The sequence below is a fragment of the Athalia rosae genome, chromosome 5 (assembly GCF_917208135.1).
Source record: "Athalia rosae chromosome 5, iyAthRosa1.1, whole genome shotgun sequence".
NCBI lineage: Eukaryota > Metazoa > Arthropoda > Insecta > Hymenoptera > Athaliidae > Athalia > Athalia rosae.
The window spans coordinates 18032675-18050425 of NC_064030.1; the positions used below are offsets into that span (position 1 = coordinate 18032675).

At 38.3% G+C, this 17751-nt stretch overlaps 2 protein-coding genes and 1 long non-coding RNA gene across 10 annotated transcripts; 1 reads left to right on the forward strand and 2 right to left on the reverse strand.

Moving 5' to 3' along the window:
• Positions 1–612: 612 nt before the first annotated feature.
• Positions 613–1482, reverse strand: LOC105687284. Its single transcript, XR_001103103.3, has 3 exons — positions 1393–1482; positions 1143–1320; positions 613–1062 (listed from the first exon to the last, which is right to left on the reverse strand). It is a non-coding gene; the product is annotated as an uncharacterized LOC105687284 (long non-coding RNA).
• On the reverse strand, positions 1479–17377 carry LOC105687281 (AMP deaminase 2). 8 transcript variants are annotated; one of them, XM_048655430.1, is made up of 14 exons: positions 16701–17377; positions 16390–16538; positions 12506–12695; positions 8609–8762; positions 8353–8539; positions 7696–8045; positions 7400–7597; positions 7005–7300; positions 6790–6916; positions 6552–6715; positions 6181–6475; positions 5981–6091; positions 5773–5910; positions 1479–1552 (listed from the first exon to the last, which is right to left on the reverse strand). In XM_048655430.1, exons 2-14 carry the CDS (start codon positions 16532–16534, stop codon positions 1529–1531), a joined length of 2379 nt encoding a protein of 792 aa, XP_048511387.1. In that variant the 5' UTR covers positions 16535–16538; positions 16701–17377; the 3' UTR covers positions 1479–1528. The 8 variants fall into 8 exon arrangements, with proteins under 8 accessions (XP_048511387.1, XP_012258217.1, XP_012258214.1 ...); XM_012402794.4 differs by lacking the exon at positions 1479–1552 and having other exon boundaries at positions 4138–5910; positions 17142–17376; XM_012402791.3 differs by lacking the exon at positions 1479–1552 and having other exon boundaries at positions 4138–5910; positions 16701–17376.
• LOC105687283 (UDP-xylose and UDP-N-acetylglucosamine transporter) lies at positions 1564–4048 on the forward strand. The gene is made up of 5 exons (XM_012402804.3): positions 1564–2173; positions 2268–2484; positions 2676–2990; positions 3083–3234; positions 3367–4048. Exons 1-5 carry the CDS (start codon positions 2097–2099, stop codon positions 3611–3613), a joined length of 1008 nt encoding a protein of 335 aa, XP_012258227.1. The 5' UTR covers positions 1564–2096; the 3' UTR covers positions 3614–4048.
• Positions 17378–17751: the final 374 nt, after the last annotated feature.

The following is a 17751-nucleotide window of genomic DNA, read 5'->3' on the forward strand; positions in this document are numbered from 1 at the left end:
GCGCTAGCTGTATCGGCGAGTTGCGGCCAGCGCCATCTCTCGGATTATCGGTGAACTAAAAAAAGATGGCGCCACCTGCAACCTGACCACGTGGTCGAGAGACGAGTGGGGCCCGTCACGAGGCTAGACGCTTCGGTAGTTCACGAAAAATCCGCCACATGGCGCTAGCTGTATCGGCGAGTTTTTAGTTCACCAAAAATCCGCCCATGGCGCTAGTGCGGTCACGTGACCAGACCACGTGACGTCACAATGGCGGACAAATTCAAACATAATTTAATGTATCGGAAAAAATCGCAAAAAATCAGAAAAAAATCGGGAATTATGTAGGATGACGTACCTTCGGTTCTGGATCACAGGGAACCTCCAGGGAGTTTGGAAGATGCAGTAATTGATGGATCAATCAACAAATCGATTAAATTAAAAAAAAAATCAGGATTTGCAGGAAAAATTAGAAAATATTCGGTCAAAATCTGGAAACAAGTCTAAGGTCGTGTTACTCTAGCTGCAGGGCGTCAAAATCTCACAGGACATGAAGAAAGTCCACTCATTCATTAAAAATTAGATAAAACTTGAGAAAGATTCAGGAGAAGAGGGGACAATAATAAATAATGATGACAGAGCAGTAGTTGTATTTATTTTGATCTTGGAAACTAGAATCTGGTCAGATAATTGAACAACGACTGAGAGCTATCAAGATATCACAATTTTTTTGCCTTTTAAAATGGAAAATACGCCATACGTTGAATAATTCGACTAATGAATTAATTCAGTGAGCATATTCGTACGAAATAAGCGAAAGTTAAAGCGACAGACGGTTTTGAATTACTCTGGCACATCATACAATAGACTCAGCATTTAATCTTCAGCTATATATGAGAATATTTCATTAGGAAACACCAATAATCGGTCATAATTGTTGCAAAGTTCTTTGTGCTGAATGGTGCGGTCTTCGATTAGATCATTTGCATGCAGAAATGGTCAAACAACGACCCGAGGACATTCTGGAATCCGTATATCCTTTTCTCTTGGTGCACGACGAAAATTCCATCATCTTTTTTGGAACTGGAGTCAGAGAACAAAAAAGTTAAAGTTACGCCGCTCAGCAAAAATCAAACGCCAAGGATCAAACACACCCTGCTTACTCTTGTATATGATCTCTGAATGCTGTTGGATAAAGTCATGCCTCAACGGAGTAGAATCCACAGAGAAAGCGGCTTCAGGCTGCCACAGGAGTGCCCAAAATAATCAAACTCTGTTTTGCTGTCTTCTCTAGTAATGAAAGTAAACATCCTCATCCAATTTATCTGAGATCCTTCTCGACTATAAATGCAGTGGTCATGTTATTCTTATGTATTTTTTGAGGTTTGATAATTATCTCAGAGATAAACATACCTGACACATTGAGACACGTCGAAGAGACTGCGGCGATTCCATTCATAGACAATTGCAATCCCATAGCCAATGATCTCCTATGAAAAGAACGCCCTTGTCGTAGACCCTCCCCTGGATTTGACCCGCGAACGTCCGATTAGAGGACCTCCGTGTTCGGACACTAATGCCGAAATAAATAGAGTAATCGGGCTGATATTTTTCACAGAAAAGATGCCTATATCTTCAAACCACATCTTACCGCTCATTATCGTTTGACCAGCTACGACTAAAAACTACAGAAATATTTCAACATTCTTTTTCCAAGGCAAAAAGATAGCGATGATTCGCATTTCGATAGACATAACCATTGGGATAGCGATAGACTATTGTGATTACTCAGTATTACGCAAAAGGATCACGTTTAGCTTTGATTTAAACCGCGTTTAGTTACGTAATAATGACACATGCTTTACTGTTTGAACATAATCAGCTGTATACATCGACTTTAGTGCGAGTGTAAAGATTGATAACTGCATGCGCCATTCAGTAAGATAAGAACGTCTCGTCTTAAATTGGAACGTTTTAGTCCGAACTCCCTCGAGAACCAAGAGTGATACCATGTAATTTCTAGTCATTCAGCGAAAATATTTCCCCGGAAAACGTTTAAAATTTCGATAACAACTCACTCATAATTGGTAAGGTGGAAGAATTCAATCTAATCAACAATGAAGGCTCCCCTTGCGATTTGTTTGGTATTTGTGGGGTGCTGCACTAACGTAGTTTTTTTGGAGCTTCTTGTCAAGTAAGTGAAATTATAATCTTTAAACACCTTGTCACAATCTTAAAACATAACCTAATGAATATCATTGATCGTTCAACATCCTTTATCATTTCAGAGAGGATCCTGGAAGCGGTAATCTTATCACTTTTTCACAGTTCTTCTTCATCGCCCTCGAAGGGTTCATATTCACTTCAAAATGTGGTACCGTAAAACCAACCATAGGTCTTAAGGACTACACCATCTTAGTTTTTATGTTTTTCGTCAGCAGTGTCTGTAACAATTATGCATTTGACTTCAATATACCCATGCCGTTACACATGATTTTCAGAGCTGTGAGTTATGATTACGCACTTCTAACTACTCCCTATCGATGCGTAGATGAGAAATAATTTTTGCCTTTCAATTAATTAAACAAAGTTTAGAAGACAGTATACTTGTTCAGTGCTAAAGTTTTGCTATTGACCAGAGCTTACCGTCATCTAATGTTTAATCCGTAGAAGTATAGCTATTTTCATGTCCACAGGGTTCTCTGATAGCAAACATGATTATGGGGTTAATAATATTGAAGAAGAGATACGTGTTCAGTAAATATCTTTCCGTATTTATGATATCCTTGGGAATATTCATATGTACCATAATTAGTGGAAAAGATGTGAAGTCTACTCAGGTCATTCGAGAAGACAGCGTACCCACGACGCCGTGGGATGATTTTTTTTGGTGGACTCTGGGTATCACTTTATTAACCGTCGCCCTATTCATCTCAGCCAGAATGGGAATTTATCAAGAAGAATTATATGCTCGTTATGGGAAACACGCCAGAGAAGCCTTATATTATACGGTATGTAAAGTCACATGTTATTGACAAAAAACTTGTTGGCTTACGGTATGAAATGCAACACATAATCCACAACGAATTCAATTTTGTTTCAGCATCTGTTGCCACTGCCTTTCTTCTTGACTTTAACAAAAAACATTTGGGACCATAGCGTGCTAGCTGTAAATTCGGATCCGTTAGCACTACCTGTAATCGGTATCAGTATGCCAAAGACAATCGCTTACCTCATAGGAAACGTATTGACTCAGTATCCTTTTGCTTACATATTATTGCGTGATAACCTGATCACAAATTTCGATGGAAAATCGTGAGGAAACGCATGAAAATTCGCATAGGAATATTCGAATTTTGACGTTCATTCCTTATCAAAATAATTTAGGTACATGTGCATCAGTTCGGTATACGTTCTCACAACGGAGTGCGCGTCGCTAACGGTGACGCTGGTCGTGACATTGAGAAAATTCGTCTCCCTGATATTTTCCATAGTATATTTCTCGAATCCGTTTACCATTTACCATTGGATCGGAACATTATTTGTTTTTACCGGGACAATTATCTTCACGGAAATAGTGCCAAGAATCCAAGAGGGTCTACGAACACCTCCGAAAACGAAAAAAGCAGAATAGTCTACCACGAACAAGACGGAAAATTCTGTCTGGCTCTGTTTACTGAGTTAAAAAAAAATTTGTTAAAAAAACTATATGTTATTTACGACCTAAACAATTTCTTACGCTGTTCGTATTAGCAATCACACTGGTAATGATTTCGGATTGTATCATTCCGTCTTTTTTAGTTGTCAACTCGTTATCATAGGCTCGCAATATTTTTTGTACAAAGATAAGCAGGTACGTATAATGGTTAAACAGCAAGCGTACGAGTTTCAAAAACTTTGTATCCAAGTATGAAATGTATAGCTCAATTTTAGTTCAATTCTATTTAAGTCGCCACAAGAGCAGTTGCAGAGATGCGAAGGGCTTATACGTTGACCGTCTAATTTATCTGACATGAAACCTATGGAATGAAAACATTACTTGGGAATAAAGAAGTTTCTATTTCACCAATTCTCGACGCTTCTTTCAATACCCTCATCGATCCTAAACGTGTTTGCCACTACCGATGTAATTTTATGTCAAATTGAACATTTCTAGAATCACGGTTCAACAATAGAGATATATTTTTTTATACAATATATGTTTTATACAATAAATAAATTCTTTTCTATCAATTTGACAATAATTTTACTAAACCATTAAATATCACATCCTTAGATTTAACGAATAGCTCGACCAACGAGTGGCCATATCTAATGAACTCTGTTCGAGGCCAGGGAATTATCTCATCGCGATTTGAAAGTATTCTTTTTCTAAGCTAGAAGAACAGAAGATAACTACACATCAACGATGTCAATATAATGCCGGTCGAACATAAGATCAACTCGAAATGGCATTGCAGTAAATTTAATTGTTTCACTACTGCAACGAATAACTGCTCCGTTTCTTCGTTAGAGGTGAAATAAAAGCGACGGAAAAACGATGCGAACATAGTTCTACAGCTGATGAGATATTCCTCAGATATTTTTGGAAACGAACGACGTAAGAGTAAAAGAAGAAGAGAGAAAAACTACCATCTGCTAAAATACAACCAAATGTCATACGTGATTAGGGTAAAAACGTATAAAAATAGAAGAGAAATTATCAAATTCAAGTAACGCTTCGAGCTCGCAATTAACTCGGCAAGCCGCTCTATCCCCTAAACTTTACATTATAATACCGTTCATGGAGATAAACGTGAGTTTATTAGTTCGTAACCGAACAAACTCAAATAAAATTCTACGATCTACGTTGTATTGACAGGAAAGAATTTTTTTTTTTTTTTTTTTTTTTTCCAACTCATTTGGTTTTGTCTAAGCGCTATTATTAAAATTGGTCAATGTTGTTGCAAAATTTTCTAATCACTAAGCTTTTTTTTGCTCTTTTTTTTTTTAATTCAAGTTACGGGGAATTCTTGGATTTCTTTCATATCTCCTTTACGAATTTATTATAATGTGATCATTTTTCATCAAGTTCATAGGAATTCAGAAAAGCTAGGTCTGACAGAAAATTTTTTCATCGGATGAGAATTTTTCGAGCGTAAAGCTACGTAGGCGTAATACATTGGAAAAGGCGCAACTTTTTCTTTCAGAATATATAGGGAATTTATTGAAAAGATAAAAACGGAGAATATTTGGATGATTTATCGGTCAACAAAGTATCGATCTAACGTATACCAAGATTCCTGTAATACCCGAGTAGTGAGAATGCCGGAAGACGGACCTTCTTTGAAGAGATTATCACTGGTCGTTACCATTTTTCTATTGAAAAAGAGAATTTGAAAAATGAAAATATTATTTGGTGTTATCCGGCGATGAATATGTCGAATGTTTCAGCAACGATTATATGTAGAGAAAAATCACCGCTGGGTTTTTCTTTTACGTCAACTAATTTAGTATAAATATCGTTGGCAAAGTGTAAGAATCCCATAGAGACTTTAAGTACGAGAACGTCGTCTATGGGACAAATAAGCATTCCGCTTTCGTTATCAGAAGGTTCGATATATGTGGATAGGTTATATATTACTTAGAAGGATCACACGAGCGGGGAAGCAATATTATCGATAGTTTTCGAACGAACTGCGTCAAATTTCACCAACACCATCGGCAGAGGAATTAGATTTCGGTCAAGACGAGACGTTATTATCGAGAGGAAGAGGGAGAAGAAGCCTAAAATGCATCAGGTTTCTCCACAACCTTGAAGATGTTGGAAAGCTCATCGAGCAAGGTCTCGTAACGATACGCGACGCGAATATCTGGAACGTTAGTCCTCGTTATATCGTTACCTGCGACTCCTTCTTTGGTATAATTAGGACCCAGCCAGTATTGTTTGCTCTGGTGAACGAGAAGACAGGTGTTAAAATTGAACCTAGTTTTCGTGAACAAAATAAATGCCGTTTCTCACCTTGTGGGGGAATCCACTCATGATAACCGAATTACGAGCCAGCTCGCACATGTCGCACGAACTGAGTTTCCATACTTGAGCTGCGATGCTGTACTCTTCCATCAGAGGTTCCTGCGGGTTCGAGAAAGGAGAAGAAACACCCATGAAATCCCTCGAGCAATAATTTTTACCAAAAATACAGGATAACTTAGCGATCGTACCTTCGTGAAGTGAAATTGAAGGGGGTCGTCCGTCGACAAGCTAACGCATAATCCCCTCGCGAGGTATTCCGGCAAAGGATTACGATGGTAGTTGAGAAAAAGTGAATTGTTGCTGAGCGGAGACATGGCGATCCCGATTTGTGCCAGATAATAGAGATACTGAAGCACCGGTACCTTTCTCAACAAAAGACCGTGCGATATATTTTCAGCCATCATGAAACCACAGACCAAATGCTGAATGGGTCCCGCTTCGCCGCAGTGAGGTCGCAGGACGAACGTGTTCAATCCTTGCTCTCTGTGATAAAAAATCAAAAGTAAAAGTATTAGAATAATGCACGTTTAGCTAGCTGAAATCCAGACGCCAAACTCACGCTCTAAATTGGTTGAGTACGGTCATGTTAGCGTATGTATAGTATTGATAATATCCGTAGGGAGGATTCTCGATGTCATTCCATTCCGCGGGTGGGTTGACATCCTTGTCGAACAACGGATTCTCCGGTTTGCTCTCATCGTCCACGGAATCGAAGCCTATAACCTGTTGGGATTTGGCATAAGCTCAGCTGTGTATTTCTAGCGTGGAAGAAGAGATTTCATTTCGATTTGACTCACATATTGTAAAAATTTGTGAAGTTCCGGATGGGTGTTTGGATCATTCGTGACCTCGAAGAGTGGTAAAAATATGTTGTTCAAAATTTCTTGGAAATTGGTCATCAATTTGTTCAGTTTGAAGATGTCACTGCGAAAGAAATGTGAGATTAGCTTCTCCCCGTCGACATCGGGCGCCCCGAATTCTCTTACGAAGAAGTAATCAATTCACAACTCACAAAAGTCTTGGTATCTGAATGAGCCAGCGTACGTTGTCGGAGGAGACATCGCTTTGGATAGCCCATTTAGCCAACTTGTCCCATTCCTCCGGGTTCTTCCCGTAAATAGAGAGTCGAAGTTCGGCGTTTTGATATTTTGATTCTTCGAGGTCACTAGCTACTTCCTTAATTATCCTCGCAAAATATTTCCCATTCAAATAATTATCGGTTTTTAGAAATACCTCACGCAGCCGACTTTCTCCGATCGGATTATACTTGGCGTTGAACTTATCGAACCTATGGAAGGTGTTTCTGTCCTGAAACACGCAATCGATGCACGTGAATTTACAAGCTTGTCCGTAATGTGTGATACGAATCACGCGTAAAACAACGCCGCCGTTCTTCGATAAACTTACCGCGTGTACGTCGAGCATGTCCACGGTGAGGTCATAAGTCGTGAGGTTCATCGACTGAAAGACTTCTCTGAGCGTCATAGTTTCCCCGTTCTTTGCGCACGTCACAACTTCGTCGGCGTGATTTTTCAAAGTCTTTTTAATGAATCGAAGGAGATGCTTCTGATTCATGCAGGATGCCGCGTGGATGTGAGTGTCCACCTGAAACAGATCGATGATTATTCTCACCCTCCCGATCGACGCAGACAACTTTCATCGTTGGACGAATGCGATTTTCTCGGTTAATCGTCCTCGCTTACCTTTCTGATGTTGTAAAAATCCCTGTGCGGAACAGCTTTTTGGCTCGCAAGCTCCCTCAATTCGTTCAATAAGACGTGAAGCTGGAATTTCGACGACAGATAACTCAATCTCCTGTAGCAAAACGACTTCAGCGGCCCGTCAGCGATCATGGCGCATAAAAGGTTCATGTCCCTGACGAATGTAGACAAATCCGGATAGGTGTACGGAACGGGTTTGCCATTTTGAAGATCGTCCGGACTGGCGTAGAGATTGAAGACTCCGTTAACGGGCGATATTACATAATTCTTCGAAGGCGGAAACTCGCACTCCCAAGGATCACCTCGCGACGCTGGTGCGTGAACGGGATGATCTGTGAAAATTTTTATACAGAAAAATGTATTTCATTTGCGCTCGTCGCAGGGATAAAATAAGCGGAGGCAAAGTGGAACAATATGGAGAGAAGACGGGAACGGAGGAGGACCTTGCCAGGGAACATCTTTAATGAGAGCATCGATATCAGCGTCGGATCGAATCTCTAGCAGCTCGTTTTCAGCGGACGACGGCTGTCCCCCTTTTAAAATAAACGAGTTGTTTTTTGAATCGTGGATCAAAACCGCTGTCTAATGTATTTTCTTTCGAACAAGAGTTTCCAGGAAGACGTAGGACTCTCTACGTACCTGCGATGGGTTTTCTATCGTCGTGTACAACTTCCTCGGCGAGGCTGTGAGCCGGTTTATCTGCACCCCGCAAGAATCTCGAAGTGATGGAAGGAAAAGTTTGCTTGGAATTCTGCATATATTTTTCTCTGATTACCAGAGCTTGTACAAGCATCTGCGACGCCTGCTGTAAATCCTCCAGAGGTACCTACGGAACGTTTCTCGCGTGAGACAATTAACCGAAAATATTCCATACTATGCTGTAGGTATAACTTACTCCGGAGGTATCCTCCCCGGATATTGAAACTCGCTGAAAATGCGGGACGAAATCATTCTCCTCGAGTCCGAAGGGATGATCGACGTCATCCGGTACACCTGGGGCGAGGGAAGGTTCGTAATGACTGCGTCTCTCTTCCAGGTCCTTCGCGGCTCTGCGACAAGAAAAATTCACTCGTTTCAGCCGATGGTAAAATGAAACACAGAAAATCGGACCGTCGTTCGTTCATCGCCTTTATGTACATTTATTTACTTTTTCCTCGGTTCAGCTTATAGTTTTCGGAACGTGGACGACGTAAAACCAGAGTAACGTCAAATAACGTTGAATTTACTATTGTCAAGTCAAAATCAAATTAGAGCATCGACTAATCAACTTAGTGGCACGACCCTGATCGGTTGATCCGTGACCCTCGCAGTTAAAATTCCGATAAACCTTATAAAGTCATTTTTACGAAGCTTGTTTATTGTGCCAACTAAATGAATAAATAAATAAATGAGTAATCTGATGGATAAGTGGATGCATAGATAAATAAATAAATAAACGAAATCTTACACGTCGCAATTATTCTAGTCCGCTTGTCAAAAATTTACACAATAATACATTCTACGATCAGCTGATTAAAATGTTTCCTACTACCTGACCAGAACGGCCCCTACAAGATAGTGGATGTATTGTACCTAATTAGCGTATTATTGGGCTGTAAAAAATAATTTCAAATAAACTTTTTACACAGAAGTAATCGTAACTTATAAATCGTTGATAGGAACTTTTGCCTACGCAAAGAAAAAGTTTCAGGATCACCCAATTTTGGATTTCATTTTTCTCACTAGATAATATACTTGTTAATATGATAGAGCTCTTGCCGAAAATCGGACCCACAAAATTTCTTTGATTTTCTAGCGGAGAGAAAAAAAAAAATGATTTCAATCTAAAAGAAAAAAACTATTTTGCAATTCGTAATCACATGTAAATGATATACCTCAATGTGACCTTATTATCTCGTAGCCATCTTTTCGATTCACGAGCGTTAGCGAACATAATTCATTAACCGTTTTTTAAAATATTTTTTATTTATATTTTATTTTTATTCTTATTTTTCCTACAGCTTCGAATAAGAACAAAAAAATAAAGTACACTTTTACGCACAGGGTGCGTTATGGGTTATATATATATGCGCGACTGTGGGTAAAAATATCATTACTATTTTCCATCAATTATAGCTGCACGATAGTTCATTTATAAATATGGCGGAATTTATTGTTATAATTATATTGTTCATTCGCGGACTATTGTTATTCCGTAGTTTAAATAAATTAGCAATTTATATTCAATCCGTTTGATGCACAATTTATCATTGTGTAGTGCTGCAGTTTAATTATAATATGATTGCACAATAGGTGGATAAATCGATTAACATAAACATGTAAGCAGAAAAATAAAATCGACCATTTGTATAATAAAATATATGTATACATATGATTATAGGTGATTCAACGCACAAGGAATTATTTTTGATTTCGAAGTTACGAAAAATTAATCGTTAACGTTGTGTGGTTGTTCCTTTTCGAATCGTTGCATATAATTAGTCACATTTTGTTGTTAATCTCCGTCTGTTTTCTCGAACTTCCTTTTCACGCAATCATTCGAAACGAACTGAATTTACATTCGGAATTTGAAAATCGGACTGCAGCGGAATTTTAATCCTTAACAAAAAGTGACAAAGAATATAATTCAATTACGCATGACCGACGATCACATGGAGTATAATATCATTGAAGGGGAATACGTATGCGACTATTTAACCCGTATGGATAATTCGAATTTGAAATCACCGTAACTTTATTTAGGAAAAAATTCGCATAAGCACAAACTGCACAGCACCTGCACTATGATATCATGTGTGGACACTTTGCAACGGTTCGTATATGTGTGACAATAGTCGATGTCTCGTAGTTGAATATTTTAAGTGAAAATATGAAAAATGAAAAACGAAAATTAGACCGGTAACGAAAGGAACGAAATCAAAAAATAACTTAAAAATAATCTTTTTCACCCCACGGTATCTGGTACTTGAATTTGCGGCGTATTAAACGCGACGATCATATCGTACGAATGGCCACGCGAATACTGAGCTTCACAGCTGACCTAGTGGCAAATCGACGTCGTCGGGTGGTTGGCGGTTCTCTTCCAAGTTCGAACGAATGAATATGTAAGGAGGTATCGTCGGGTAAGAGAACGTTATAGAAAATTGATCGGTGTTGAAATAAAAACCAAAAAAACTAACAAAAAAAAAAAAAAAAAAGGACAAATCCGAAGCTCGAGTAAGATTTCGACCGTGAATCGCGAATTCGGGTTCAGAATTTTCGATCCGAACACGCTATATCTATTTTGCACAAAATTATGCATGGTATGGTAATGGCGCTTTTTTCCTCTCTTTTTTTTTTATACGAACTCTGAAAAAATTTCAATCATCACTTTTCGATTATCCCTATAAACATTTCAACCTATCAATTTCTCGATTTGTTTATTTATTCATGTATTCATTTTTTGTATTCCTACTCGATTCCTTGTTCATTTCAAAATTTAATTACACTAATTAACGACTCGACTTAGACGCGGTACGTGCATGATTGTTATGATTGAAAAGAAAAAGAATTTACGATCACAACGTTATATACAGTGTGTGCTTATGTCAGGCAAACTCGTTTGAAAAAAAAGCTGGCCTTCACTCTCAGAGGCGAACTAATATTCATAAACTTAAATGTTCATATGTGTGGAGAGAAAAATAAAATAAAGAGAAAGAAATAATTAAACAATCAGCGGTGAGAAAATTATTGTACATGTATTGACGATAAAATGAAAATTTGTACTCGAAATTTTATGAAATAAAACGCGAATAAATCTGCATAATTTATACAAATGTTCCATAATAAAGTATTTTAATAGGTATGAATGGCGCCTGCACTTCAATATGCAAATATCGTCTTTATAATATAATCGAGACGACATCGTGATATTGATAGTTGTTTGTTAATTTCAACGCTACATTAATTTTTATTCAACATTAATTATTAATATCAATCACCATCGTACCTACACTTACTCGATATCCCCTGCCGCTCGCTGTACACGTATACCGTATATGTATGCGTAACGCGTATATTGAATTAATGTTTATTGAATTAGGTGATATTTTTTCTCTTTTTTTATAATGTAATGAGACTACAGCTCGCGAGCTGACTCTTTAGTAAGTTATATGTAGAAGTAAAGTAAGATCAGGTTAGGCTGCGTTACGTGCGTTGAGTTATTGATCAACGGTTTGCGGGTACCTGTAGTATATCCACATACATTGATAAATATACATTTATATAACATCACGGTGTTTACGGATACCTACTAATGCAACTGGTTCTACTATCGGTACCGATATCATTTTCTTTCGTTCCATTTCATCTCATATCGCGAATTGTACATCCATATACCATACGGGTACGCAGTGGGTAAATATTCTCGCGCATGGTGCGTGATATTAATTTTTGAGAAGGTCGAAGGTGCGGGCGAGATGAAAAGAAAAATTCAAAAAGGCAAAAAAATGGCTGGTTCGAGAAGAGAGAAGAAAAAAGGATGCGGTATTATCCACAGACGTGGTCGTAAAACGTTATGTAGGTCAGAGTACGATATAAGTTAGCTACCCTGGCAGGATGTCTCGAGCTTATACGGGGTGTGCATCCGTTGTACACGTGCGACGATGACGGAGGGTTACCTGCAAATATGGGAAAAAAAGAAGAAGACGAAGGAACAGAAGAAGGAAAAGATGGTAAAGCAATTGGCTGTGATTTAGGAAACGTGCGTGTTGAGATGACGATATTTGCAGAGATATGAATAATAAGGACTCACTTGACGGTCAGTTGCCTCTGAATGAGCAATTTCTTTTCTATCTGCTCAATCGGAAATTGTGGAACCTCGTACGGCGCTGATATTTCATTTGGAAGTTCATGGGGGGTCAAAAGTCTCAGGGAATTTCCACCGATCGCACCTCCAACTCCCGCGGCTCCGCCTTCCAAACCGAATACCGGACTCTCGCTACCTGAAATAATAACGACGGATATCAATCGCGGTACAAAGCGTGACACTCTATCTCAACTCGTCGCTGCACAGGGTGTTTGAAAAACTCTAATGCGAACGAATCTTTAGCCTTTTGTAAAAATAACTCTTACATCTGCGTACACCGGGTGTCTGAAAATTATTACAAAATTCAACAAGAAATATCACGTATGATTATTATTAATATTACCATCCCGTAAGGTTTGCCCGGTTTTTTCTAGCCATTCGGTAACGGTTGATGGCCCGACGTCGTTCAATGAGCTCATTTCTTTACCGAGTACCATTGTTCAGACTAATCGATTGCTTTACTAGAAGAAAAAAAATGGCAAAAGATGATAGTTTGTCTGTATGGTTTTCCAATTCAACGCGTACTATGCTCAAATATACCTATATGTATATCTGATCGCAAATTATCAACAACTGTAATCTACAACGACTAACAATATCTCGAAAATTGATGAGCTTATAAAAATGTAAATCGATTTTCACTCTTATCTGGTTTATACAGTTATATACGATTCTCATTTACGTTTCGCGTGAGTATGTTCGAGTGAAATGATAGTTAATCTTCAGCTGCTTAATCGGTAATGAGATAAGCCGGAACTGCCGAAATAGAATGAAGTGGTCACTGTTCGGACACGTGGAATTTGAAGAAAACGAAAAATAATAAGATCTGCAATCTTGAGAGTCGTACGAGTCTCTCGACCGGAACCTTGACCTTCTTTTTTTGCCATTTTTTTTTCTCTTTAAAAAAATCAAACCTTCAAGCTGAGATAACGATACGACGAAATAAAATTCACCCACATTTTACCAAAATTATGATCCAAAGACCGAACGCTTCGCGAGTTTTTGAGGCACTGAAGATCCGAACTGTTTCAACCTGGGATATGTAGCAGAAGTTATTAGTCAGATGTCGGTATTAGATACAGAAGAAGCTGACGACAACGACGATAACGAGAATCGCGTTGGTCGTTGTTGCTATTGCTAAGCATGAGAATTCCAAATTTCAACACGAAGAGTTTCAAAATTTACCTCTTCTTTTTTCACGATTGGCAGCTAGAACGTCCGTTCTATGCAGTCGGTTGAAATCCATTACGAGACCGAAGAATTTTCTTTCAATTTTCTTTCAACGACGCGATCGGGGCGTGAAAATTTTTACGGGCACCGATTCTTCCTCACAAAAACAAGGAAAATTGAAGAGAATTTTGGAAAGCCTACGTTCTTCAGCAATTCCGTTGAGTCTCGACTAACCCAGAGTTGTACGGTATAAGGTCTAAACGCGGAGCGGGTAAGATAAGATAGCGGAATCGTCGTCGTTGCATCGAGCAAATAATTGTAATGAGATAAGTAGCTCTGATTCGTTGAACAAGAACGCATGTGTCTCAAATTTCCATCGCTCGACCAGCAAAATTCGTCGTCAGCAGAATTCGTATCTGAATACAGACACGTTGAGCTAGGTCAGGATACATTTTATTCATCGAATTACTAACGGCTGGATAAATAAAATTCTCGACGTACAATTCGTCGAATGATGTTAGAAATATTTATATTATACCTTCATCTTCTAAATCGATGAAAAAATTTGCGTGACCTCGAGGATGACCCGTGCGAAATGTTTCGCTGTCTTCCGAAACGACACCTCTACTGGACATGTGGTCGACCGTTGATCACTTCGAGTATTCGATTATTGCGTTAATTATTGGGCAGGAACGGTGCAGTTTTTTAATTCTTCTTTTTTTTTATCGATCGTTTTTTCCACCCTTTTGGTTCTCGGTTCACTCGCGACTAATTTTTATCCTCTCCTTCTTATCGCCCCGGTTCGATTGCTCTTTGTTATCACTGTTACCTCGATGTTATTCACCGATTTTTTACGTACCATTCGGAGTTATTGTTGTTGTCTTTTTTTAATTCAATTAATTTCTTCAAAGAGAAAAATTCAAATCAGCAAACGTAACTGACTACGTGGATTTTCAACCAGCACATTGTACGTCTAAATCGGTCTCAACTGCGAGAAAGTCTGGCAACAACTACCACCTGGTGCCAAAATATCTTTCAGACAATAAATAGATGTTCAATATAACAACGATGACAATACAAAAAAAAAAAAAAAAGTAACAAGTGGAATTCTTTTTAAATATGGTTTTCCTAATTTTCAAAAGAAGTTTGTTTCATAATCGCTATGTGCAGATACCGCTTTGCATGTAATTATCGAAACTTAAAGAGCAAGAAAAAGAGAAGACAACGGGGCGAAGAAGAATTTAAAAAGAAATGGATATTTTTTTTTTTTTTTTTTTAAATTGATTGTAATTCGGGTTGATTTGAATCTGATATAGGATCAAAATAGTTCGACTTTCGAGATTTACGAACCGCGTTAACGAATTGGTGCCAGAAAATTAACACGGACGAATAATTGTCGGAAGTAAAAGTACATCTTGTACGAACTGCCCCGATGATGATGCAGATGAAATTGGAAGGGTTTAAATTGGAACGGAAATTAACTATTCTGACGTAACTACGAGTAGAAACACGCGAATGTATTTTCAAGTTCGTGATGTTCGCAACACTCGTTAATAGAAAATAGAACGGTTCTATTCATTTAGTTCTTTTTTGTTTTCACTCGATATCTATGGTATTAGTCGATCCGCTAATGTTAACACCGCTATGATCTATCGAATAATTTCACGTGATCGTGCGACAGAATTTTGTGAACGACGAGAGCGATGGAATTATTTCCGTTGAGTAAAGTGTTCTATTTCGTTCAGGCTGGCGCGAGAAGTTAAAATCGATTGCAAGTGAGCTGCTGCTGATCTTCCGCTGCTTCTAGTTTGACGTGTCTTTTGATTCTCCTATTTCTATTCGTGTAACAAACCACATCAGCTGCAGCCGTCCAAAGAAACACGGCTACTGTGGCTCTATTATGCCGCCAAAAGGGATCTGTGTGCGTTGCTCTGTTGTGTTGTACATTTTGCATATGTGCTGAAAATTTAGAACTTTAGAAATTTTTCAAGTGCGTGGAGAATCAAGAATATTTTTGACAATCGAAATCTCGACTCCGGTAGACATAATTGTGGCGGAACAATCAATTTTAAACCGTGATAAACTTCGCTCGTCGGTAGACCTATCATCATGTTATCATTATTGTTGTTGTTGTCGTTATTGTTAACATTCGCCGCAAATGGGGTGGTTCTTACTCGCTTATTGATGACTACGTTAGGAAAATTGGAAGTCAACGGCGCACAAAATTATACTAATCATAAAGTTTGCTCGTTTGGTGCGCCACGCGACACGCGAAGAAGCACGCGATTCGTTATTATCGTATTAACATTATTATTTTCATTATCATCGTTGTTTTATGACAATTTTCAACGCCTGCACGCTAACTGCCCCAGTCAACGTTACCGACGTTAATATTAGTTCGTCACGATAGCCTAGTTTTTTATTTTCAAAAATCACGATTTATATTTGGTTGACACGTCAGGAGCAGACTAACAACGTTAGCAGACCGAAAAACCAGAGAAAGAAAACAGAAGCGAGTGACAATCGCATATCGCAACGCTTTTAAAGAGCAGTGTTTAAAGAGCAACGTGAAACAGTTGTCGCATTGTAAATATAATATGTCAGCGTTGCAACTTCATAAATATTATGCAGAAAAAAATAAGGGTAAAAAATTAGCTTACGATCATCACACCGAAGATCTGCATTGTGTCCAGGGGTGGTAGAACTGTCGGCGTCACCGTCGCCATCGAGTTCAAAACAAAGATTTGCAGTTGTTCCAATAGAAGATTCATTCATTCCATTTGTTGTAGGCACCGGGGATTCCATGTTACTGAAAATCAATCATTATTTAGTCCATCGATTCTTCTGATCTTCAAAACTACAGGATTTGTCTGTTAAAATTATTACACCTGGGTGCAAATATTAATTGATAACTCAACCTTATAAATAATATATCGTCACCTTTGACATACTTCCAGATAACAAAACTAACTTTTTAATTTGAATGTTTCGGAATCGATAACCTCTTGATACTCGCGAAGATTCTCTTCGTTTATTTTACTGGGCTTTGTAAAAGTTTGTGCTAATTCTTGTTTGTTTTTGTGAGCAAATATTTGGATAAAAAATAAGTAAAATTGTACTTTTATTTGCGCGCTTCGGCGTGGCACTTAGAAATGCGTAGTCACTGAACAATTGATAACTATTTCAGTTTGAGTCGAGTGACAGAGAAGAGAAAAGAAAAAAATTTTCAAATGTGTAACTGAGTATGCAAACGTCACTGACACATGTAACGGTGTTAGAAACGAAAGGTGTGTGCGTAACGTCGTTTGACAGAATTAATTGACTGTTGATGTAGTCGAAAGTTTTTTGTTGTTTTGATTGTGACAATTTGTTTTTTTTATATCACTTATGACAGCATCCCACTTCCACTTACACTGGACTCCGACCGGTTTATTTTATTTTATTGCTCTTGAGTTAAACTTGAACAATTATTTATAATCCGGATGGTCTCTGACAGTCGTTGACACAACTAGCACCAGCTAGCACCATAGACTGGAGTCAGGAACGCTGGAATTATCGGGGAGGCGAAGAACCACGAAGCACGGGCGAAACATGACGACGAGGAATCGAAGAAATGTGGAAATGGACCGCCCTTACTGGCGCAAGCTCCTTACAGCTGTACACACGAATGTCATGGAAAAATACACGACAATGAACATGATTATGAGAAATTTAGAACAGGTTGAAAATGCTCTAGTTACCGATCAGCGATTTAATTCCTCTTTGCGATTGATGTACAATCCATTTTTCTTCGTCTCAAATCACCCAAGATCGCACTCTCTATGAGGTTTTCCAAAAAGCTGGAAAATTTTGAACCCATCCAAGAGATCCTGATTTTGAAATTGCACCAAGAACATTCTTAGTTTTTTGCTTTGACAGGCTCCATCTTTGGCTGAAATTATTTTTTCGAAATAAATTACCAAAATTTCAAAGCACGAGATAAACGGAAATTTTTATACAAATCAATAATAAAATAAGCCGGA